General features: G+C 40.3%; 1 protein-coding gene across 1 annotated transcript in view; it reads left to right on the top strand.

Annotated features, from left to right (window-relative positions):
* Nucleotides 1–4,818: 4,818 nt before the first annotated feature.
* The window catches only part of RANBP17 (RAN binding protein 17), a 156,615-nt gene continuing 135,081 nt past the window's right edge, over nt 4,819–26,352 (top strand). The window contains exons 1-12 of the mRNA XM_074155522.1: nt 4,819–4,840; nt 8,850–8,996; nt 10,027–10,117; nt 11,300–11,466; nt 14,754–14,819; nt 15,348–15,452; nt 18,243–18,408; nt 20,045–20,118; nt 20,553–20,672; nt 20,926–21,072; nt 22,208–22,380; nt 25,029–25,222. Coding sequence (XP_074011623.1) covers nt 4,823–4,840; nt 8,850–8,996; nt 10,027–10,117; nt 11,300–11,466; nt 14,754–14,819; nt 15,348–15,452; nt 18,243–18,408; nt 20,045–20,118; nt 20,553–20,672; nt 20,926–21,072; nt 22,208–22,380; nt 25,029–25,222 — 1,468 coding nt within the window. The 5' untranslated portion in view covers nt 4,819–4,822. The remainder of the gene's footprint in view (nt 4,841–8,849; nt 8,997–10,026; nt 10,118–11,299; nt 11,467–14,753; nt 14,820–15,347; nt 15,453–18,242; nt 18,409–20,044; nt 20,119–20,552; nt 20,673–20,925; nt 21,073–22,207; nt 22,381–25,028; nt 25,223–26,352) is intronic.

Raw genomic sequence — 26,352 nt, 5'->3', positions numbered from 1 at the left:
TAAAAAAGCGTGGAGAAGATTGACCCTTCTCTAAGCAGCACGGCAAACAAATGGATCTAATTGTGAATGCATTGCCTGTAGCAACAGATCTATTCACATATCCAAAGTAACGTCAAATTCAGGAAGTTGGTTTTATTTCACCTAGCAGAAAACAAGTCAGACTTGAGTTGGAAACTGTATGTTAACACTGCAGGGAGGTCCCTCGTGAGGCAGACCTAAAACCCTTTTTTAATTCAGCTTCCATGGAACATAGAAAGAATTTTGTTGTTATCACAGACTCACAGAATGATATGGGGGTGAAAGGGACCTCTGGAGATCATCTAGTCCAACCCCCTCCCAAAGCAGGTCCACCCAGAGCAGGTTGCACAGGAACGTGTCCAGGCAGGTTTTGAATGTCTCCAGAGACAGAGACTCCACCACCTCTCTGGATAGCCTCTTCCAGGGCTCTGCCACCCTCACAGGGAAGAAGTTCCTCCTTATGTTTAGATGGAACTTCTTATGTTCAAGTTTGTTCCCGTTCCCTCTTGTCCTGTCACTGGGCACCACTGAAAAAAGATTGGCCCCATCCTCCTGACACCCACCCTTTTAAGTATTTATAGGTGTTGATCAGATCCCCCCTCTGGAGAAGTCTTCTCTTCTCCAGACTAGAAAGACCCAAGTCCCTCAGCCTTTCCTCCTAAGAGAGATGGTCCAGGCCCTTCATCATCTTTGTTGTCTTTTGCTGTACCCTCTCCAGCGGTTCCCTGTCCTTCTTGACCTGGGGAGCCCGGAACTGGACCCAGTGCTCCAGATGGGGCCTCACCAGGGCAGACTAGAGTGGGAGGATGACCTCCCTCAACCTGCTGGTCATGCTCTTCCTGATGCACCCCAGGATGCTATTGGCCTTCTTGGCCACAAGGGCCCATTGTTGGCTCATGGTCATCCTGTTGTCCACGAGCACTCCCAGGTCCTTTTCCTCAGAGCTGCTCTCCAGCAGGTCAGCCCCCAACCTGTAGTGGTGCAGTGCCCTACACTTGCCCCTGTTGAACTTCATCAGGTTCCTCTCTGCCCAATTCTCCTGCCTGTGTCCAACACTCCTTCCATGTTATCTTCCACAGAAGCAAGTCTGAATTTCACAGCACAACTTCCTCCTGTGGATGCCTATCACACAAGCAGCTTCACTGGGTCACTTCCCCCTCCCATGTAACAATAAACGAATGGTATAAAAGTTCTTTAATAAATTACACTCCTTAATGCAGCTTTGTCCTTTGGACTAGGACTCTGATATAGTCTGGGGTGGTTTCACAATCTAACATTCTTACTTGTGTTAAATCTCAGGAGTTTTGTCAAGTATTAGTCTAGGAATCCATTAATTCTTTAGCTAGACCAATTTTTTTCCCCTTAAAATAATCAGGCTATAGTTGACAGAAATCGGATACAGAAATGCAATTGCCTGCACCTGAGAGATTAAATGATTCAACTGATGATTAAATCAGGTACAAAGAGTCACAGGGCTGCAGCATGCAGCTGAGCAGACAGTAGAGCCTATGCTCCCTGCCTCCCTCGTGGTACCAGCTTTGTGCTCTCACCTTCTCTCCGTGCTTGTCTGCTGACACAGAAAGGAGACCCAGGCCAGCGGGGAGAAGGTGTTTCTGGCTAAGAGAAAACACATTGGCTCACACTTAGCTACCTGCGCTGTCCATAGATTATGCTCAGCTCTTGAACTCTTCAACTTATTAACTTCATTTATGCATGTCTTTGCATAGCTTGGCGGCACAGCCTGGGCAACAGCCCATCACCTGGAGCAGGACACAGAGTCATTGCAAGAGCTGAAACTCTGCTCACAGGGTTAAGGTCTTTGAAGGATACGCAAGAACTTCCTCTTACCTTTTCGACCTGCCTTGGCAAGGTGCTTCTGCCTCTTCAGACAGTTTACAATTGTATTGCATCAGAAAGTCTCCCACACTTTCCACGTTATAATTTATGGCTGACTTTTCTCAACCCTCAAGTCACCACTGCATTCCCTATTCCTCATTCCCCGTTTTCTTTGGGGCTACCAGGCTTCACATGGGAATTTTTGCAATGTGGATGAGGGAGCAGCGGGGAAACATGAATAGTTCTACACAAGCTGCTCAGGCCCTGTATCATCTGTTGACCAGAATCACAATGACACAGACAACCGATCACCACGGAGTTCACAGCAGAGGAGGTCAAGGCAAAAATTCTTCCTACTGTGTTAAAACACCAAACAACAGTGTGCCCAACAAAAATGTAAAGCTTTTTGGGTGCAATAGTCATAAATGCTGTTTGCGGCCTACAGCAGCAGTCCTTGCTGTCTCCCCTCCATCACACCATTTCTTGCTCCTTAATCCTCCGTCCTCTCTGTGCCACTGACCCCAGAAGCGTCCTGATACCTGTTGCTGAGTTTTATCCTGGGCTCTGTGTGATCCCATGCTGTACAGCACCACTGCTCACCCTCAGCAGGACATGGAATATGGACACGCTGCTTGTGCTTTGGCCTTTCTTAGGTTTCCTTGTTAGTTACAAAAGCTGGTTGCTCTCTGGTTGCGTACGATGCACTGTTGTCTGTGACAGGCTCTGTAACCCATGCTGTCCAACCTCAGCAATTCCTGCCCCAGGCAGCAGCTCAAGTACCTGCAGCATCACCTTTCAGGAAAGTAACCACTCTTGCTCTAGTGACAGGGAATACACCATCCTTTGGTGCCAGTTATTCCAGCCCTCGATTGCCAGCATTGCTTATTTCTGTTCCGAGCTTGTCCAGCTTCAGTTCATAGCGGTTAGAATCAAGAATCAATCACATCTTTTTTTTTTCTTTGAAATTAAGAAACCAGCTACATTAAAGGACTTTTTTTTTTTTTCCCATGCAGATACTTGTAGACTTTCTTCAAGTCACTTATGTCCTTGACATGGATAATCTCAATACTGACCTTTTGTCTCCCATTTATGTGGCGTGTTTCCTCACTAACCCTGAATTATTCCTTTAACTCTATGTCCCGGTTTGAAGTAAAACCAAACCAATTTTCTGTTCTGTAATTTTGCATCCTAGCTAGGCCTCTTCTAACTGTCTGAAATTAACGGTATATTGTGGAGAAAACTGCTCGTTCTCAGAATGATAAGACCAATGTTTGTGCTACGTGCCAAGGAATGGCGTGCAGAGAGGCCCTTGCTTATACTTTTTGCTATAACAACCAAGGGCAGCCCATTTTCGTTATTTGCCCCTTAGAGGGTCGGAAACGGAAAAAACGCAGAGGGGTCACATTTGTGGGGAGAAGTGGACAGAACAGGTGACCCAAACCTGACCAACTGGGGTATTCCATCCCATCTGCCCCATGCTCAGTATAAAAGCTGAGGGATCAAAGGGTCAACCCCCTTCCTGCGATGGCCGACGTCCAGAGAGGACTCTGTCTGTTCATCTGCCTTTGATCCCGATCCGTGTGTTCCTGACTCCAGAGCTGGAATCCAGTTCCCATCTGTCACTGAGTCCAGCCTGGGACTTCCCCAGTGCCTGCCAGTGACGTGACTGTCATCCTGGGAGCTTGATACGGTTTTGTATATATTGTATCTATTTCATTATTTTCTTCTTTATTTTTATTTTAATATTAATTCTTCATTAAAGTAGTTTAGTTCATTCTAACCTTCTAAATCTCCTTATCTCTTTCTCTTCCTCTCTCTTCTTTTGGGGGGGGGAGAGGGAGGGAAGGGCCAGCTGTCAGTCTGGTTTTGGTAAATTCAGCCAAAATCATGACACTCTAGAAAAAGATGTTTTGGGTAAGAGTCTCTCTTTGCAGTGTTTGAACTTAGGAAGTAAAATATCTGTGTTAATTCTGATGTCACAGACTCTGCCTGTTACGTGAACCAGCAGTTAGCAAAGATGGGTTTCATCTCATCCAGCTGGAAACAGAGACAACTCTATTCTCTCAATTTAGTCTCTCCACTCCTTTGTAAGCACCCATACAGGGTGATGCCCCCATTTCTGGGATAACTGAGCCATCTGACCCTTCAGGCACAGCTGTAACCACCTCAGCGCCATCTCTTTGGCCTCCTGGACTGAAGCAGTTCTTGGGTTTTTCTACTCTCTGCAACCTCCCAGCACTTCCCAAAGCGGAATCAAACTCCCAGCTGCTGCTCTGGTCCGAAAGCCACCTCAGCTCCACAGGCTTTGGTTTGGATCTTTTCAGAAGCACAAATAGGGCTGCATTGTGCTGGCTTGGCCCATGTTTATCGACTATTGATTTATAAATGCAGGGAATTGACACAATATTGAATCACAGCCATGCAACTTATGAATTGCTGGCTGTAAAATGGGAATGTTATTACAACCTCTCACAGACTGTGTGACCTGAAGCTCCCAGGTTCACTGAGGAAAGCTTTCCCTTCGCTGGCGCTGTCACCATCGGAGAGTAAATTCTTTGGAAATTGTACCTTAATCTGCATTGCCCAAAGCAAAATATACATTTCCAGCAGCACTTAAATGCGGTAACTAGTTAAAACCATGCCCCTTTTCAGTCAGGAGCGATGCCTCTGCCTGGCTCCTGGCCCCAGGAGGGGAAGGAAAGCCTGCCAACAGCCGCTCGCCACAGGACCACGGCGCCCTACGAGGCGCTGTGCGCACAAAATGGCGCCGCCCTCGCCCGGCGCCCCTCGCCCTGGCCCAGGCGGGGCCTCTTCCTCGCCCCGCCCGCGGGAGGCGGCCCCGCGCCTCGCTCCGCCCTAACGGCCGCCCCCGGCGCGGCCAGGCCCGCCCCTGGCAGCCGGCCGGCCCCTCGCCCCGGCCGGGCTCGGCGCCCCTCCCCGCGGCCCGCTCCCGCCGCCGCTCGGGAAGATGGCGCGGCGCCTGCAGGTCAGTGCAGCCGGCGCGGCGGGCAGGCGGAGCGGCGGAGACCCTTGGGACGTGGCCGGGCTGTCGGGGCGCGACGGGCGGCGGTGGGGCTGTGGTGAGGGGCGGCGGGGCGGGAGCTCGGCAGAGGACGGGGAGGTCCTGAGGTGCGCGGGTGGGGGGGAGCGGGGCGGCTGCGTCCGCGGTGGCCGAGCGGGACAGGGGACCGCGGGATGCGTAGCTTCGCCCGGGGCGAGAGCGGGCGGCGTTGAAGCGAACGGGCTTCGTCGGAGCGCTGGACCGAGGTCGCGGTCTCGAGTGGGCTGTGGTGAGGCGGGGAGGCGGTGTGGGGCTGCAGGGGGGTACACGGGTGGTGCTGGCCTCGCCGTGGGAGTTGGAGCCGCAGTGTCACAGCGTGGGTGGCGTGGGGGCCGGGGTACTTGCGGGGCTGGCCGGCCGTGGGTGGGTTTTCCACGCTTCCCATTGCGTTCCTCTGTGTTCGCTTGTGTTCATGGCTACTCCAGGCCTGTGGGAGTTAGCCGCACCTGCTCGCCTGTGGGCACCTCTCCCCGAAGGCGTTGGTGGGCTCCCCGGTCGGCCCCTGCCCTGAGACAGCCGGGAGTTGTCTGAGGGGAACGTCGGCCGCTGAAATGGTGTCTCAGAACATGGAGGGAGAAAGCGGGAAAGGGGCCCAGGAGCCGCTGAGCGCCCTGTGGTGTCCCTTGGGGTTCCCCTGGGGTGGAGGCAGCAGCTTCGACAGTGGCCATTTTAGGCATTTATTTAAATACATGGGCACCAGGCGAGCTACGAACAAGAACCACTGAAATACCTTTTGTTATCACCTCATCCGGTGGCATTTCAGCAGTGATGCCCATCCTGTTGCTCTCCCGTAGAGCTGGTGGAACCTTCTCAATAGAGTGTTTCCAGCCCAAAAAGGCTGGATTAAAATCCAAATGTCTGTGGGAATTTGTCAGTGTCAGCAAAACTTTAAGCGTGAACTTACCTGGTTTCCTGCCAGTTCTCTTGGCTCCTTGGCTGCCTGCCCGGTGGGTTGCTGCCGAGCCGGGCCCCCAGCATTTCTGGCCCTTGGCTCTTCCGTGGGCTAGTAGGAGTGCTGCCAGGGACTTCTGAGAGCTGGGGAGGTGGGACCACAAGTATCTGCAGAGCTTTATTTAGCTTGCTCTTGAATATCATTGCCCAGGGAGGTGGTTGAGGCCCCTTCCCTGGAGATATTCAAGGTGAAGCTCGACGAGGCCCTGGGCAACCTGGTCTAGTTGGGGGTGTCCCTGCTGACTGCGGGGAGGTCGGACTAGATGACCTTTGGAGGTCCCTTCTGGCCCAGACCATTCTATGATTCTATGATTATGAAAGTGTGACAAGCAGAAAAAAAAAAAATCACAGTGTCTAACCTTTTTCATTAGGATGTGAGTCTGTTTCTTGGAAAAAGTTACACTTCTTTGTGATCGAAAATGTCACTTCTTCTACAGGTCTTTTTCTATTCCTGACTCACTTCAAGCAGCCAGCTCCTCGCTGCTAGATCCTCTCCATTGACACTATTGTTGTTTTGTTAGGAATCACCTTTCAGCTATTGATAAGAACTTGGGTAAAGGAGGTCTCTGTAGGCATCGGTTTCACATGTTTTGTGTCACAATAAAAAGGGATTGTGACCGTCTTCCGTTTTCTTGAAGAAAACGTATATCCATTTTAGAGAGCTAGTGTTTGATTTCTCGTTGGTTTCTCCAAATATTTTATTCTTAATAAAGTTAAATAATATCTGTGGCTCAGCTGAGGTGCCATCATATACAAGATGGTTGTATTGGCTGATTTCAGGTTGTATTTGTTGGTTTCACTCTCTGAATCAAGGAGAAGCAGCGCGTTTCCTCGGTGTACTACACATAAAATATAACCCAGAGAACATCTAACCTGGCAGTCTGAGAATTCTGAGCGATCTCTGGCCGTACCTCAAGCCTACCAATAAGAAACTTGTCATAATGTTCTCCTGAGACTAAACATGTCCAGATAAAGCATTTCGAAGTGCTGAAGGCCATCAGTCTCACTAGCTGATAAACCAGCTCTTCTTGAAGATGATTATGTAGTTTTTGTTCAGGCTTGCTTTAAAAATCCATAGTGGGGTTCCCTTGTTGTCCTTCAGATAAAATGTTTTAACTTGTCAACAAGAAGTTAATTCTGATACTTAGCCTAAATTTCTAAATTTTGTTGTAACCGTAACTTATGAACATTGTCCATTAAAGTGCATATGTTCTTGAAATACACTATGAGTTCTTTATGTATAAGTTATTACTTAGCCAGCTTATAAATGATTTGCTATTTTAATGCCGATTAGTATACAGATGATTTAGACCTTGGTGATTGGGCTGATATCCCGGTTTTATTCTGGGATAAAACCCTTTCTCAAACTTGTTGCCGAGTTTGGCCTGACTTGAAAGTCAAATTTCAGATCAAGTATAGAAGGGTCTTTAACTTTTACTGACTATGGCATAATTTGGTTCATGCTTCTCAGATTGTATTTGAATTGTTCCATTACAGAAAGATGCATTGTAATTTATGTCTGAAGACTATGTTTGCTAGATGTCCTTATTCCCATGTTTTATCCCAATTGTGTGGGTTTTGTGTTGTATTATATTTTCTCTAACGTGTGTGCTTGCATTTTATGAGTCTAAATTTTCACTTGGCATGGATCTGGCTTCATTTAAAATTGTGTTACTGGGATTGGTACTTATTCCTTATTTTTTCTCCACTCTCTTTGAATATAGTGGGGGGTAATAGGGACTGAAAACAAAGGATGTCTTTGTTGAGCTCTGAGGTGTCGGATCTGTTCATTCCAGAAGCGAATGTGCTGTTTCTTAAAATTTCTCCAAAGCAACAAGTTATGGCTACTTTTTGGCTGCAAATCAGGGACTCTTAAAATGTCGTTATTACTAAAATTCAGAAAAAAGCTGAACAAAGCCAGGAACTCCATCTGCACAACAACAACAAGGGGGAAAAAATGGGAAAAAACCATGGTTTGTTTTTTAAGATAAGAAGTGTGTCTCTAAGAAATGACATGCTTTGACAAAACCACGTGTACTTCGGTTGTCAAAGGCACTATTACTGTCTTGGATTTTTGAAAGGCATTTGAGCTACAGTGTAAGTGATGCTAGATTGTGCTGAACCAAATCTTCTATTTCGAGTACAAAACATCTTTTTGGAAGGGATGGTGAACAGGATTTTGACTAAGTTTTAAACGAGCCTGGGTCAAATACTGTGGGCTTCTCTTTTTCCTCCTCTTTCTAGGCCACACTCAAGTCATGAAATATTTACTGGGTACCTGCTAATGAGGTGGCCAGTTCTTGACAAGAGTTAAACAGGCTTTGGGATGGATGCTAAACTTCTGTTTGTGTAATGATTCCAAAGCGTGCTCAAAGGGTTCATCTCTCCTGTGAGACATTGACTAGTAGAGATAAACCCTATCCCTCTCACAGGAGAGGGATGTTACACCCACACCCTCTTACTGAAGAGAACTTTTTCACCTTCTAGGTGGAGAGGAATTTTAGCTCTTCTGTTGCTATGATAGCTTCTGAATATACCCATCTTTCACTGATATTTGCATCAACAGATATAGACAGTGCTATTTTTTTCCAGGTTTAGTAATTTGATGAGTAATTGCAGCTTTTAAGATGAAATTTGCCACAAGTTTTCCAAGTAGCATAGCTCAGAACTGTTCACTTTTCTGCTTTTCATCTCTCTTTGGAAAAGCTGTGGACTTCAAATCTGAAGACTCAGAAAAACAGATGGATTGAGCCATATTAAAAAATACTTTAGTAGCTGAGAGAATAAGAAATGGCAACTTAATTTTCAGAATTATGTTTGGCTTCTTGTCTCAGAAGGCCTCTTATTTAAATGTGAATCAGCTGGAAAGCTTAGCATAGGTAACAGGTCATGTTACGGCTATGGTGTCTAGATTTAGAAACACTTAAAGAAATCTTGGTTGAAAAGTCTTCATGGGAGTTTCAGTTGTGTTCTTTCCTAACAGAGTCTGGCAGAACTAGAAGTACTATGTAACCACCTATATGAAGGAACTGATCTAGCCCAGCGAATGCAAGCTGAGAAGGTACTCTTGGAGCTTATTGATAGCCCAGAATGTCTTACCCAATGCCAGCTACTGTTAGAACAAGGAACGGTAAGTATCTGAAAGGTGTTTTACCAGAAATGCAGTCGTGCTGATGGAAGCTCACATAGGTTTCTCAGTCATGGGCCATTACCATGTCAGTACAATAAAGACAAAATGCCTTTTTTTTTTTGCCAAGAAAGGTTGGATCAGATGATCCTTGCAGTTCCTTCCAACCTGGTGTTCTATGATTTTTTTTGTGCATATCCTGTTTCAGAAATGATTCTAGATTTTTTTTTCATTTGGAGATGGCTTTTGTAGAAGTGACCTTGCATTAGAGATGTCGTGGACAAAAAGGGAAAGCATCTTAGCTTTCAGTTGCAGTACTTTCATAAGGGCTGTAATCGGGGGTTATGTCCTCTGTAGAGCAGTGTCTGGACACAGCGTGGTATAACCTGGTGTTTGAACATCACCTTGTTCTTATTTCCAGATATAAGCTACAATGAAAAAAAGGTATTAAATAAAAATCCTTAAACTGCTTACCTGTTGTCTGTTAGTTTAAACCATTCTCTTGGCATAACTGAGTTTAATTTTTGGTGTTTAATTTCATGGTTAACTCTAGATAGGGGGGTTGATTCTGACTTGATATAGTCCAAGCTGAGTCCAGTATGATTCTTGATGTGTTTCTCAAATAATTCAAGGAGAGAGAGAAAGAAAAGGAAACACATTTGAAAAGATCTTTAATCGGGGGCTGGAACCATGGTAATCATCTCATGATTCTAAATTATCAAGTGATTTAAAAACAGGTTTTAGAACTGAAGAACTCCACTAAATAGTGAAATTACTTTTAGGTGAATGGTTTCCGTAAAAAAGGATGATATTTTTAGGTCTCCGCTATTTCATTAGTGTTTTGTAATTTATGTTTATTTATAATGGAACAAAGACATTACTAAAATACATCTTCTGTAAATTTTTGGTGCATTTAACAAACATAACCAGAACCTGATAACCAATTTGATTTATTGACTATTTATCAGACTTTGACTTGTTGTCACTTTGATAAGCCTATTTTTGAATAATTTTTTTTGTTGTGTTTTTGTAGACGTCATATGCTCAGCTTCTAGCAGCAACCTGCCTGTCTAAACTCGTGAGCAGGGCATCTCCATTACCTATCGAACAAAGGATTGACATTCGTAAGTAATGTTTGTGGTTAAAACTTCATTATATTGGTTGGATCTAAAACTTTAGCACGGTAACAATTCAGTGGATAGTTTGGTTTTTCTCTAGTTCTCCCTATTTCCCAAGCCTGTTATTCATGAGGTAGTTGCTGTGAGACAGTGAACGTAAAGATGATTGTGAGATCTTTCATCATTTCTCTGCAATTAGCTCAAAAATAACATTTCCTAGTTTCAAAATTAAAATAAATAAATATGGTAGCTCAGATTACTTCATATTTTTAAAAAATACTAAGTTTTCAAGATAGACTATTTATCCCACAAGACACGAAAGAGATTTAATTCACGTTTGTAAAGGATGACAGTTGCAGATATTCCTAGTATACCTGCCAGTCACTCACATGTAGTGTTGCTCACGATCAGCTAAAAGTCACGCCAGGTCAGGTTCTTACTTGCAGGGTTAAGATCCTACAGAATTTTCCTTTCTTTTTAGCATCTATGTTCAAGACATTGCTATATCCTAAAAGAGTAAGCAATATGTATTATGTCTTTAATGGTGAAAGGCTTTGCACAAGGAGCATATGATTTGATTTGGATTTTTAGAAAATCTGCACTGTTGTATCAGTTCTGTGGATAGTAGCGCTCTGAAATGCATGGCTGAGAATCCACTGCTTCTGGCAAAAGATTTCAATCTTCTTTTAGGTAAAAATTAATCGAGTTTAATTTCATACATTTCAGCATCTTTTGGAACAGGTTAATTTCCTTCCAGTTAGAGAGGAATTTCTGTAGTTGCAATGTGCATTACCCAAAGGGGTGTTCTAGATTGAATTGAGAGAACATTCAGCAGGGATTCTTATCTGAAGAAACTTCTGTGTATTTTGAATTGGCTGTGAGAGCTGCTGTTACATAGTGCCCAATATATGGGACCATAATCAAAAATTGCCCTGTTTTACCTACCAGTGTTCTCTGAATTCACAAACTATTGTCATATGTGTGCTAGAATACTGATCGTGTATGTCATGTGCTTTGTGTTCCTAAATGTTTAGCTGTGTTTAATGATTTAGCATAACTTAGAGTTATTGTACTAACCATAAGAATATAGTTTTATTTTAAAATCTTTGCCTTAAGTTTCTACAAGAGCCGTTTAATTAATTTTCTTTGTCGAAGATGTGTTGCTGATTTTAAAATGCTTCGTTACAGGAAATTACATTCTGAACTATGTAGCATCTCAACCCAAACTGGCTCCTTTTGTCATCCAAGCTCTCGTTCAAGTCATCGCAAAAATTACAAAATTAGGATGGTTTGAGATACTAAAAGATCAGCTCATCTTCAGAGACATTATTGCTGATGTAAAAAAATTTTTGCAGGTAGGAAACAATCACTCACTTCTGACATCTTTTTTTCTGTTTGGACCTCTTCATTTTTAGTGATTGGCATGTTATGTCACTTGGTTGTTATACACTTGAGTGGAAAAAGTGTGAAGAGCATTGCTTAAAACAGAAGATCGCCCTGCAGTGAAGAACCAGGGCGGGTTTGATGCTTGTGTGAGTCTGTGGGTTTTGATGCCTCACAGTATTCATATGCTGTTGTGGTTCTTTTGTTGGTTTTCTTTTTCCAAAACACTTTTTCAAGTGCTTTTTCAAGCCCCTCTTGTCAATCCATTCTATTTAATGCCTTAATTTTTTTCAACGGATGTGGAGATACATTTCTGATAGAGTTATCTCCAGTTACCTGGTTAGAAACACGGGTACTGTACCATCTGAAGAGTAATACTGTCAGATGTTTTACAGCATTAATCTGATAGTGATTCTTGTAATAATGACTGCTAAAATTGTGCCCAACTGTTCAGTTCTAGAAGTGGTTCAAATGTATTTTTTCAAGTGCCTGTCATGGAGGGTTGATGAAAAACCTTTATGAACTATTTTTTGGAATGTTCGCTGTTACGTCTTACACTGTTGCTTTTCTGTATAAGCAGTGGGACTTCACCAGCAGTTTAATATTTAGCAGAATTCACTAGATATCCCTGTTTCTGAAGTTATTGAGGAAAGCTTGTGCAAAGATAGAACTATGGCATGCAAAATTGCAAGACACTGTATGTATTTGTTACATGGTGCTGGTTCTTGGTTGCCCCTTTCCTTTTTCACTTTATGGGAAATTGGTGATTCATATTTGTGTGCATGGGAGCTTAGATACCTGCATGTATGATGTTCTCTCTCCATATGTGTAAAGAGGAGTGAAAGAATAAATGGCAAGACATTCTGTCTCTCCTAGCATTGTGGTGTACAATATAGGGAGATATGTACAATATAGGGAGATAGATAATAAATTTAAAGTGTTTTTATAACTTTACCTATTTTAGCATGTATTTAACATATCACAATTCTAGGTAGGGATATGGGGAGGTTTGGGAGGAAAGATCACTCATGTTCCCTCTCCAGTAATTGGACGAAAGAAGATGAGTTACAGGATAGAGAGGTGATCTTGGTACGTAGTGTTTGAAAATTGGAAATAATTTTACCTAAAGTCAGAGTGCAGTCATTCACGATGGACTGCTCACTATGCAGATTTGCACGTCAAATGTAGAGCAGGTACTTCTGTCAGACACAGGAGCTAAAGATAGAGGATGTACAGCATCTTCTGGGAAATAAGTTTGGAAAAGTCATCAATGTCATGGCTTATTAGCCAGGCTTGGTTATTTTATACATTTAACATGTATAAGAAGGTTCTTAAAAAGTTTTCTGGGGGGTAGCTAAGCTGCTTAAAAATTTATTTCAGATTAATCTTTCTGAGTGTCTGTGTGAACCTAAAGCCTAGTACTTATTTAGAGGAAAAAATAATCAGAAAACTTCAGCTATTTGGAGATTTACTTCCGAAATGATCCATTATGTATGTATGTGTTGCTGGTCCTAGCAATTCAGCAAGAAAATAGGAAGCTACAGTTTGTTATGTTTCTTGCCGCTGAGATTCTCATTTGTTTTTCAGTCTTACTTTGTTTATAATACTGTTCAAGTTAAGTTAATGTACTTTTGGAGTTACATTGGGAATGTCTAATAAAAGATAAGCTGCAATATCCTGTTTATTAAAAACAAACTCGAGTGTACTTCTCCACCATTTTGCAGTTATTTTTATGAATGTACTGTAATTGGATTTTGCATTTATTATTAAAATGATTGCAGTGTGACTCTTCAGTGTGTAGTTCATTAAAAATAGAGATTTAAATACAAAATTTAGCTTCTTAAGAGATTTCTTTAGTTAAATTAAGAATTGCTGTAGGAAAGAAAATTAAGCCATAGATCTGCTGTGAATTAAATTTTATATAAAAATTGAAAAAATAATCCCTGAACAATACTAATATGTTAATAATTAGCATATGGTACTTTCAGATACGTAGGCATTAGCGTTGCAGATTGAAGTTCATCCAGTGTGAATGTGTGATTTAATACAGAGAAAGGGCTGAGCCGCGAGGTCTGTTCTGTTCCCAGCCCCTTCATAATTCACCACACAGCTTGTCACACCTGTGGAAAAGGGGAGGTTGCATTTTCCATTTCTGTAGGTTTGTCTGATCTAAGGAACATTCATACAGACTATTTTAAGAATTTGAAACATAAAAGAAAGTCGTGTTCAAATTACAGTGCAAGATGTTTAATCTTACTGAATGCAGATTGGGCAACAATCTAATTTTTGCCTGAGAGTTCTCTGCAATTTTCACTTTAGATTTGCTTTGGTGTAAGTGATAACACAACATAGATGACAGTGGAAATTTAGGCCTCTTGGTAAGCAGCCAGATTCTTCATTAGTTGAACTTTGGGTGATCTTCAGAGGTGGGAAGATAATGAGTGTGGTTGTGACAAATCTCAGGAAAATTTTGGCAAGGATGGCATTGCTTTTTGGACACCAGGGGAGCTGAGGCTGCGAATTGCAGCTGTGAAAGTAGGCGTAGAGATCTTCCCCTGACTCAATGGCAAGGCCTAAGTGCAGTTAATTTTAGTTGGTTTTAAAAAAGCAGATTTAATTTTTCTATAAATGCTTTGTAGTAGCTCAGTGAAGACAGCTAAATTTTAATAATTAAGTGCAAAATTCTGCGTTGTATCTGAATTTCGAAACATTCCAAGGAGCTGAAATACTGATGATGAGATCGTACCCTCAGATATGAATATTTGACACCTACTGCCTCACTTTTTTAGACACAGGTTCTCAGAGAGAGAATATATAATTCACTTCAAACCAGTGCATTGTATACTACTGTGGAAGGAAGAGAATGAGCTACTTCTGATAGGCAGCATTCCAAAACTTGGGTTTTTTTTTCCTCTGAGTGCCCTGTCATCCATCCATGGTTTAATTTTTTTAATGGTTTGAATTTCATGTTCTAGAATACTGACCAGACCTTTGAGAAATGTGTAATAGTGACTTTCTAGATTGTGGTTACCTAGACTCTATTTTGAGATGGGTTTTTATTATCACACAATTCTTAAAATTTATGATGAGGGTTTGTTTTCTTTTCAGAGCTAATTAGGGAGTTTGAAGGTCTAGTTGAAAGCCTTCTAAACAACTTAGGATATCTCAGTCTAAAAATTCCTCTTGATTCTACAAATGTTGGAAAATATTGAAAGCTAGGTGTGATGTTTGAGCAATCATATCTGTTTTTTTTCTGTAGGGCACTGTGGACCACTGTATAATAGGAGTAATGATTCTCTCAGAACTGACTCAGGAAATGAATCTAGTAAGCATGTTTGGTTTTTCTTTCCTTCTGCAAGGGATATATGTATTGCTGATAAAGCAGTGGGTTGAATGTCTCTGCCCTTTGTAAAATTGGTCAGAGAAACATTTCTTGGACATGAAGGGATTAACACACCTACCTCTCCCCACCAATATAGAGAGAGACAAGAAATAGTGCAGGGACTCTACTACTACCAGACACACCATATCAGCTATGGGTAAACTTTCTCTCATGGTGGTCACTAAAACTAGTAAGGCAAAGTGAATGATCAACTTTTTCAGTTGTATTTCTGCTAATGATTTACTTTTGCCCACATCTTAACGTAAGGAGGTGCCTCAGACTTTTCCATCCAGAGAAGGAGACAACCTTGAAGGAAAAAAAGGAGGCACTTGAGTAAACTGTCAAGACCTATGTTTAGTGCTGGACCATAATTCTAATTTCTAGTATCAAATAATTAATCTGCCAGATATACCTATCATCTAGTTTTAGTAAAGAAGGGAACGTTGTTTATTCCGTCCTAACTTTTCTTAGGTTGATTATTCAAGACCTTCAGCAAAACATCGTAAAATAGCTACCTCATTCCGTGACACCTTTCTGAAGGACATACTGATGCTTGCGTGCTCCCTTTTGAAGGAGGTGAGGCCCTTTATAACTGAACCTAAACTGTTAACATGATAATTGTCCCAGTTTGAGTCCTTAATGTTTTCTGAGTTGATGAATTCTGTGCTTAAATGGATTACATGACACCTAATTAAGGCCAAACGCCCAAAAAAACGTTCAAAGACAAAAATTCTAGTCTTCACCCCTCAATGTCTCTCTTGCTCTTTCTCTCTCTCTCTGTGTCTTTCTGTCTGTGCCATCTCTCTCTCTTTATATCTTGCTGTAAAGGGTGAACTGTCTAAATTCTGAGATGGTCTTCTTTTTTGATGTTTTTCTTAATTTAATTTTATCTCAGTTTTGCTGGGCCTACCATCTCAGTATTTGCGAAAAGAATTATTTAATTAAACTAGGGGCGACCAAGCAGAAAGGCAAATTCTCTATCTTGTGGTATGACAGTGCAGTCAAATGTGGCCAAGGGTGTTCCCTTGTCCTCTCTGTAACATTTTGGGGTAGTTCAGGCTGCAGCCTCTCAGGAGCCTTGTCAGGAGGTGCTGAAGAACGGCGGGCTGGTGTCTCAGGGCCAGGTAGAGTGAACCGAGATCAAAGCTGGAATATGCACTTCCCACTTTGTGCTGATCAAGGCCTTCCATAGTAGCGGGATGGGCACTGTGAGGTACTGTTCTAGTTGCTCAAGCAACTCTTTGCTTTTGAGAGCAGCTTATTTTTCAAATGTTGGCTAATTTCTGTTCTTTGGCTGATTTGGGAGTGCTGGTTTATCCAGTTTTTCTGAAAACCCAATGAATTGGGTGTTGAAATTTGGACGTAGGTGTTTAAGCTAAGGATTCAAACACAGGTGCCATCACAGTGGGTCAGTAGATAGTGGTAGCGATGAGTTTTTGGCTAAAGCTAAAATTCTCAGGGCTGAGGTAAAAAATGAGATAAACTCTGTTTGCTTAAATTTCTTTCACGGTATGTTTTCAGTCTAACTGGCATGTTTTACCTCACATTGGCAATATGTTTAAAGGATACGTGGTCTGCTACCAGTGCTCAGGTGACCGGCAGTGTGGTTTTTTTACTATATAGAGCACAATGTTTAAGCCCTCACCTCTGAAGAGGGAATGCCCTGCTAATGTACACAAGATATTTTAGAATAGTGTTGGAATTGCATATTAATGGAACAATCATATCTAACTTAAAATAAGAACTCAGTATTTTTGGAAGAATCTTCTTAGATATAGTAAACCCCATTACACATCAAAGCAATAAATGTATTTGTGAGACCCTGTATCCTGTGGCAGCCACTTCGTAGCTTTCTTCAAGTTCAGCTGGTACTTTTTTAGTCTCTCATACGTTGAAAAGTTTGTCTGAGTGATATCACACGGATTTCACTGAATTTCACTGAATTTTTAGAGTTGGAAGGGACCATAAAGATCATCTAGTCCAACTCCCCTGCTGAAGCAGGATTGCCTAGAGCATGTATTTCCAGACAAAAATTTAAGAAAATTATTGTGGGTATCTTTATAATGCCAAGTTTAGTATAGGAAGCTGGTTTTAGAAGTATTTCGGTGTCTATAATACACTGAAAAATATACTCCACTAACAAATGTGGAATCACTAAAGTAATTCTATGAGTTTAAAAGTTACAAAGAGGATCGGTGGCAAAACAGGTTATGTTCATAGAAGACATACAGAAATTCAATGTTGGTTTCAAAGCCAAATTCATAATTTAATGTCAATTCTAATGTGCAACATTTACTATAAAGATAATGAGGCACCTGATGACACACAGTTAATTATAATTTTATCAGAATTTAAAACCTTTTTGTTAATAAATTTGAGAGATGTGACTGAATCTGAGTAAGGCACAGATGAATTAGATAAAGTTGTTGCATTTGCATTTATTTTATTGCTTTTCTAGACAAAATTATGTCAGTTTTCTTTTTAACGTTCACCGACTGCATCAGTGGCTAATGAATTTAAGTTTGCTTTCAGTGCCATTATGTTGTATGTGTAATCTTGAGGTAGTAATTTCTTTAAGATAAAATGTTATTTAAATTATTATAATTACAGAAGGGGTTAGATAAAAATGTGTTTTTATTCACAGGATGTTGAGTATAGACATCCAGATCCCAACAGTTTGTTTTGCTTACAAACTACCTGTTTATTCTGACACTACAGGGGTTATAAAGCAGCAGAGACACTGATAGCTGTATTTCTACAGGTGTTGTCAATAGCTACATTCAGATTATAGCCTCTTCATCTCATTGTTGTTTAATGCCAGGTTTTTCTAGACGCACCAAAGGAACAGTCTTTGAGTATGCATACTGTGAAACTCCTACTGTTTAGCAGTTTGGACATCAAACTGAAAAATACCCAGTTGTTGAGATAATTTTTAACCATATGATATATATGACGTATATTCCATGCTGGTCTGGAGCAACTGAAAGAGGAGAAACATGAACCCTTACAATTTAGTTTTTGCAGTGAATGTTAGCACTGTTTTAACATCCAGGATCATCCAGTGACATGTGGAGTTTTACCTATAAGTATTTTATGCAAAAGGATTATTTCACCAGGTTTTTAATAGTTATTTATCACTCTGTGAGTTTTAGCTTGATATGGAAGATGTCTCTGAGGTGGTAATAATTACTTTCTCCTTGTCTTCAAGGGAAGACTACCTTTTACTGTTGAAGGATTTATTATTCTCTTAGTATGTATTCTCTTTCTCTGAACTTTGCATTTTTATATCCAAACATTTTCCGTTTCAAAGTTGTTTTTAAAGCATGTTCTGTGCAGGTGCCCTAATGGGATTTCTTTTCTCCTTAGCTCTTGGCAAAACCTTTAACCCTTCAGGACCAACGGCAGCAAAATCTGGCCATGCATCTTTTGAAGCTTGTACTAAACTGTCTTAATTTCGATTTCATTGGAAATTCAGCTGATGAATCTGCAGATGACCTATGCACTGTACAGATTCCAACAAACTGGAGAACAAGTAAGAATGGATCATAGCTGTTAGTAAGTCTGAAGTCTGTACCTGGTGGATTGTGTAACTTCTTCTGTCACAATACGTGCAAATATAAAATATTTTTTAGTGTGAAGTAGAGTATTTTGCTGGTGAGTAAAGGGTAAACCCCTTCTGCTACTTCTGTCATACTTCTGCTATTTTTATCTTTACAGGCAGAAATAATAAATGTAGTCTAAAACAAAGATATTCACAGTAAATCAAATTATTCTAATTAGACATTGAGTACTATTCTCATCCTCATATATGAACAACTTGAAGAGGTACAGCATTTATAGCATGTCTGTTTTCTCTTGCCTTCTTTCTGATGAGAAAACAATTTTTTTTTTAGTGCGCTTGTTTGCTGTTGTGTGTGAGCTTCTTAATGAAGGCAGCAGAAGGGTTGCATCTTGGTTCTTAGACTCTAGAGGTTTGATTTGCGGGGCTTATGCAGTGCAGATGGCGGTCTGGTAGAAATATGTCCACGCTTGCTTTAATGAAATTACCTTGGGTAATGGACGCAGTTTAGCACTAGCAGCATGGAGCTCCTTGTAGGCTAATTTCTCCTGCTTCTTGGCAAATTAATGTGCCTGATTGGAAGTCTGTTACATCTAGCTAAAGCAACTACATAGTTTCCCGTAGGTGAGATAGGAGGTTTAAATTTGGCTTACCTGTATAGCATGACACTCTGTAGTGTTTGATGTTCCTCCTGATTTCAGCGGTACTGTTCTTCATCAGTTTCTGTGCATAACTCCATTCCTTCTCCATTAATGTACAGTAGCTTCTAATTGCAGTGTGAGGGATGGAAAGCAATAATATATGGCAAGCAGGGGAATACTGTCAGAAGGCTGAATTTGGGCAAGAGACGATAATTTCCCAAGACCCCCTAGGAAGGAGAAGGGGATAGGTTTTCCCAAGATTTTAGTTTAGATTAAATTGTCACGGAGGGATCCCCCTTTAGTTGTTAAACACAAAGAGTGCCTAAGGAAATTAATCTTGGTTATGTGATATTTTATTTTACACTAATCTACATATAAAATAATGCTTATAAATGGAACAAGTCTGAAATGTTTTTTGATTTGTGGGATTACTTAATTATGAATTATTGGTGAACTTTTTGTACCCTGTTGTTACCTCTTCATAAAACAGGATAAGGTTATAGTTCATTTGATGTGATTCCACAGTGAATAGGTAACTCGGTGTTTACAAGTATTATTTTCTGCTTTGTTAAAAACTTGCCTTTCTTTAAATATAGACTAAACTAATCCTTTGTATGTGGAACCTGTCTTGTCTTAGTGTGCTACTGTAGTAACCTGAAGAAATTAGTTTATGTACATATATTACAGAACAGCATTCTGTAAGCAGCTGACGAAGTATTGCATCATTTGCAGTTTAAGGGAAGCGTGTTTTATGAGCTATAAAATAGATTAAACTGCATAAAAAAAGAATAATGCTTTGTTTAATATTGTACAGTGAGCTAATTAGTGCATCTATTCGTAGTTTGTTCCCAACTACAGTGATGTTTTACTCTTATTGTTTTTGTTAAAAAGATGATGATTCTAGTAAAATAAAGATACTTAATTACTGTTTGTAGAGAGTGATAAAACCAATTTATCTCTTTCCATAGTCTTCCTGGAGCCAGAGACCTTGGACCTGTTTTTTGATTTGTATCATTCCCTTCCACCAATGCTGTCCCAGTTAGTAAGTGACATACAGTGATTTACACTCAAGTAATTTCGGAAAATAGTCTTTTTACATCTATGCTTTATCCAAAAGACCTTGTTTTACTCTATGCATTAGTATGTTATGAGTCCTCTGGCTCAGTGCCTGGTCACAATGTCTTTTCTTTGAACTTCAGCCCTGGTTTTCATTTCTGAATCTGAAAGCATTCAGATCCTTCCTCCTCCAATTCAACACTACTGAGCCACATAGAAAACACCCCCCAGTTATTTTGATGAAGTCAAACTGAGCCATGTTTGTGTTCAGTAATCACATAGATATTGCTGCAAAAATAATCTTCAGCCACAGAATGTCCCACAGACAGCAGTGGGTTGGATTGCACTGAACATCGAGATGCTTATTTTGAAAGTTTAATTTTTTTTTTTTAATCTTACAGTATTTTTTTTATTCTTCAGGCACTTTCTTGTTTAGTTCAGTTTGCTTCTACAAGGAGATCTTTATTCAGCAACCCAGAACGTGCCAAATATCTTGGTAATCTCATCAAAGGAGTGAAACAAATACTTGAAAATCCACAGGTATCTTTTTAAATTTTATTTATTTGAAATGCCAAAACAGCTGTGGATTTGTTTTTCCAGTTACAGTCTTTGTTATTTTACTGAATCTATCAAGCCCACTTTCAGCCACACATCTGTTTGCTTTGATTTTCTATTCAAAACAAAGCAAAAAAACCCTATGCAGTTAAAATTGTCACCCAATTAGCAACGATGCTCATAACATTTCTATTAGATTAAGCTGTTAACTTTTAAAAATTTCCTTCTTCAAATTTAGGGTTTATCTGATCCAGGTAATTACCATGAATTCTGTCGGTTTTTGGCTCGGCTAAAGACAAACTATCAACTGGGAGAGCTAGTAGTGGTGAAAGATTACCCTGATGTCATTCAACTTATAGCAAATTTTACTATTACTAGCCTGCAGGTAAGAAAATATACAGAAGTATTCTCTTTTCTTCAACTCTTGAATGACAACCAGGACTGATCCTGATTCTCTGTTTTGGTGTTTTTTGAGGAGGTGGTGAGGCTTGTTATTATGTAAAAATGTATTTTGTCAGTGATGTAACTCAGATTTCTAAATTCTTCAGAACTGGATCCCACTCTTCCTATGGAATTTTGTAATGGGAGCAGATTTAGAGAAGAAAAAGATGACTGAAGTAGGAAAGAGATGGATTTTAATCCTGCAGCCTTAGTTTTTACCCTCAAAAAAGATATTCAACAAACTAAACCCTTTATCCAACCCTAAAATACTTACACCTCTGCTCCCATGTAAGCTTTGAAGTGCTTACACTGACTAGGTTCTTAAGTTCTACTTTCATGCATATATATATATATATATGTATGTATGTACATACACACACAGTTGCCTGTATGCTGAGCTGCTGAGAGCAAAGTTCTCATCTGAGCTGGATTCAGAAGCTACGTGGAATAATGCCTTAATTTTTAAGGGACCCACATCTGTGTGAAAAGGACACATATCACAGGCTCAAGATTCTTACAGTGTTAAAAATTTTACAGATTTATTTTTGAAACGCAGCAAAGTAAAGGTGTGGGCACTGTTTGAGTAATACTACAATTGTTATTTTAGCATTTCCTCCAAAATCTTTCTCTGGTCTTCAGAGTAACAGCTGAAGAAAGTGACCTTTAGGAGAGCATTTTGACCTTTGCATTCCTGAGTTGCCAATGGCAGCTCCATAAGCTTGAAGAGAAAAAGTTGAGATGAATTTCTGTTCTTTATGTTTTCTCTTGGGTGGCTCTAGACAGTTTCCCACTCAAGGTTTAGGATTTTTGAAGGGCCCTTTTCTAGCACTTAAATCTCAGCATGCACTGTGTAAGAATCTAGGCCTAGCTCTGAGTTTTGAATCATGGATTTCACTTGAAGGAGGCACGAGCGCCTACAAGTAATTCTGGATCTGCTCTAAAATGTATGTCTCAGTTCTGACTGGGTCCTTCCATAGTTACGTGAATGAATAAGACTACTAAAGATAAAAGCATCATGTTTCGCAACTAAAATTTCACGCTGGGATGCTTTAACAGAAGTATGTTTTGTTTTCTTATAGCACTGGGAGTTTGCTCCAAATAGTGTTCATTATTTGCTAACTCTCTGGCAAAGAATGGTAGCGTCTGTGCCTTTTGTGAAAACGGCAGAACCCCACCTCTTAGATACATATGCACCTGAGATAACAAAAGCTTATATTACTTCTAGACTGGACTGTGTTCCTGTAGTTATAAGGTAAACTTGTAATTGCAACTTTAAAACTGTAATACGGATTGTTTAATTTTCTGATTTGTTGGCATGTTATATTTTGGTTATGTTTAAAATCTAAGCACGCTGGTTCTGATTACCGTGGTGATTTCTTTAGATTATCTTAAACGGCTGATATCATTTTACTTCTTTTCCTTATTAAATCCAGGGCAAAATCAAATGTGAGTTCTAATTGTTTTTCCTCTCGTGGGCCTTTGTGTTTTGAAAAAAGTCTATTCCTCCTCCCCCCTCCCCTTTTTTTTTTTTAAGAGTATCTAAATTAAATATATTATTCAACTATGACATGTTTTCTCAATGAGTCACTTTGTAGGGCCATGGAGGGTAGAGTGATGGGGGAAAGCAGAATGAACCCCACACACAAGAAAGGGTGAGACCGAATAGAACAAACGAGAGAGTGGCGAGATTGAAATTGGCCAATTTAAAATCTCTTAGTTCAAATCTTCTTTTTCATAGGTTAAGTAAATGGCCTTACAGTCTACACTATAATATAGCAAATAAGAAAAACATGTTTAGATTGCTGAAAGGGTTTAATTTTCTCCAAGGGCCTTTATGAATTCCTGCTGCTAGGATCTTCTGACAGACTACGAGACAGCAGAGCAAGCCATGTCTGCTTTTCCTTTTCAGTGTTCCATTACTGAGATGATGGCATTTGTTCAGTTTGTGCGAGGAGCTTCACCATTTTGTCTCGGCTTAGCCAAAATCTCCTGTCTGCAAATGATGTAATCTGTCATCATACTGTTCAGTGACTAAGCCATAGTTGTTATTTGCCTTGTATTCTCACCATAGTTGTGTTGAAGGCTCAGTTCCTAATGGTTCAAAATTGTGAGCTTCTCTGTCATTGTCTCAGGAACAAGAATTAAGAGTACCCAGGGGAGCTTCCAGTGCTGGGACAGGGAAGGACAAGCAACTGATTGCAGATGCAGTCAGTTCTCCTGGGCCTCGTCTCATCCAACCTACACTTCTGGCATTTTTAAGTTTTCTTCTCTGTTCAGCTTTTCTGTAATGGAATCTCAGGGTTGAACCTTCATGTCTCAGCTTTCTTCTCTACTGAGTGGTGCATTCCATATCAGCTTCCAGAACTGAAGCACTCAGTAGGGCTAAGCTTCTGGGTCAGACCATCTGGCATGAGCAGCTCCATTGAAATGTGCTGTTGTCTTCATCAGCATCACCATCAGCACTGAAAATTCCCTTTGTTTGCTTAGCACTGATGAGAAATTCTTCTGGTTGTCCTTGTTACGCTGTGGAGGAGTAGGCCTTCTAATTTGTGGGGAAAAAAAAAAAGCCAACAGGGAGAAGGTGAGGAAAGTACTGGTCTTTTCTACCAGTATGTATCGTTCCTGAGAGAGTCTTGGTAATGCTGTTGGTGTGTATCTGTTCCTAGCTCCAAGTGAGCTCCAAGCTCTGGGGTATTGTCGTCTTCTCTTATGTGATGAAGGCCCTCAGTTGTGGCATTTCTCTAGACAGCAATATCAAATATAGAGTTTAATATCAAACGTCCAGACCATTCTTGAGGAACATGGGATGTCTGGGAGCTGGTTTCGTAAGACTTCTTCAGTTTGCTCCAAGGAGATGAGCTGATATCTTTGCAAACAAATCCTGTTTTCTGGAACGACCACTCTTCTTACAAACCAGTGCAGTCAATAACGTCAGCCTCCATTCAGGGGCCATCCAGCTGGTCCTTCAGACAGAAAAAGAAGTAGCTTGGTACAATGGAAGGAAAGTCACTTTTGCCCTTTTGGGTGGTTTGAGTAGCTATTCTCCTTTGTGTGTAAGTGTGAGTGAGGAACTAATGATTCTCCTACAAAGGGGCTGCAAGAGGATGGTTTTCTGAAAACTAGAAGGAGAACTTTTATTTCAAATATTTGTAGATTCCTGAGAAGAGGTCTGTTTCAGCACGTCTTGAACATCAGGATTTTCAGCCGCTGTATATCTTTCAAAGTTTGACTGTTAGCTTTGTTAGCTTTCTTGAGCTCATCTTTATCTATAGATTGTTTGTTGTATATGCAACAAACAGGGTAACCCTCTGATGAATAAACCTTTGCTATTCTGATTTGTGTAATGAGTGTAGTTACACTTTGTGGCAAGAGCTATTGGTCTCTTTGTTACTGGCATTCCGTAAGGTCACAGCTTGTTTGCAGCAGAATGAAATAAAGATTTATAAAGCAGTTGCATGGAGTTTTACTGAAGCTTGCTTGTTGGCTTTTGTATCATGGTCTTGTGCTTAGTTTGATGAATACGTAAAATCCGTTTCTACTAAGTATTCCATTCTTTCCTCCCATCATCATCTGGGAAAGATTCTGCTTGTTAATATTCTATTGGGGCACAGTGGACCTTAGTCCTTCAGGATCTCTCTTTCTATGTTCATAGTGCCAACCTCATCTTTTTTCTTTGCTTTTTCAAATACATGTTGAGAAGAAGGCAGAAATAGAATACTGTTCTGTGTTTGCGTGGATGTGTATGGGCGTGTGTGTAAATAAAACGAGATCTTATGTCTGTGTGTTGTATTCACCAGCTGCTAAGGCTTTTATAGTTGAGTAGTTCAAGGTCTGGATGGGAAAACAGCATCAGCATTTAAGCAATAGTGGCTAAGTGGTTACTTTTTCTCTCTATTCCAGAGATGGCTTAGAAGATCCACTGGATGATACAGCTACAGTTTTCCAGCAACTGGAGCAACTGTGCACGGTTAGCAGGTGTGAATACGAAAAGACCTGTACGCTTCTTGTACAGTTGTTTGACCAAAATGCACAAAACTACCAAAAACTATTGCACTCTTCTAGTAGGAATCCACTAGAAATCACAGTTCAGGAAGGTAAGTATTAAATTTAATTTTTAGTCTTGGTTTTGTTTTCCAATAATCGTATACTTGCATATGAAGGAGCAGTGATCTTATGGCAGGTATACCTGGACCTTTTCTCAAACCAGGAATTAATGATCCAAGTCAATTTTCGCTAATTGTCTTTGTATTAAATAGGATACATTGGCAGTGGATGTGTTCGTTTTAACATCTTGTTACATCTTCAGAATATAGGCATGAGAGCAGTAAAAACTTTTAATTTCTAAAAACAAACATTTTAGTGCCTCAGGTGCCCTCAAGGGAACCAGCTGCAACTTGATGAGCATGTCTTGAAAATGAAGATGTTAACTTTTTCTTTTCGCATTTATCTGTCTTCTAATAAAAAAGTTAATGTAACATTAAAAACCTTCATTTTTTTGATAAGCTCTGTTAAGATGAATTACCTAATTTTCAAGAAACTCAATGTATTGATTGTAGTGTAAGCTGTAAAAATAATAAGTACTTTTTACATATTTTTTTCATATACCTATTTTGAGTCCTCTTTGTGTCTCATTTAAATTGTCTTTATAACTACTGGCTCTTTCCTGATATAGTTATCTTATGGCTGTTGCATCTTTACATGGATAAATGGTGTTGTTTTGAAAAGGTGAGACAGGTTACTGCATAATACAGCTGTTTCTTTGCATGCTATTAAATGTTTGTGATTTATTTTGCTGTTCTTCAATTGACAGTTGGAATATACCGATTTTCTTCTATATAGGAGCCATTTTTTCACTAATTTATATAAGATCTCTCACCTTTTTTTTTTTGTTTTGTTTTTATTAATTCCACTGTCTTCCATGCCTCTATCAACTTTTAGTTGGGAGAACTTTAATTCATTGATCAGCTGGGGTCTGAATTTATTCTGCATTCCCCTGTCGTGGCAGGCCAAAGGGAAGCAATCAGCTGGAGTCTTTTCAGTGTCAGTGCCCTGGGGATTGCCCGTATCCGTTAGAAAACAGTTGATGCAGTTTAAATATTGTGTTTCTTTTCTGCAAACTAATCATTGTGCTCATATTGAACAATAACTGTTGTATCCCCTAGATATACATAGTTAAATTTAGATGTTTAATGGCTTTTAATGTTACAAAATAAGTTAATGTAAT

This window comes from Numenius arquata, chromosome 11 (assembly GCF_964106895.1).
Source record: "Numenius arquata chromosome 11, bNumArq3.hap1.1, whole genome shotgun sequence".
Lineage (NCBI taxonomy): Eukaryota > Metazoa > Chordata > Aves > Charadriiformes > Scolopacidae > Numenius > Numenius arquata.
This window is presented reverse-complemented; position numbering and strand designations above follow the sequence as displayed.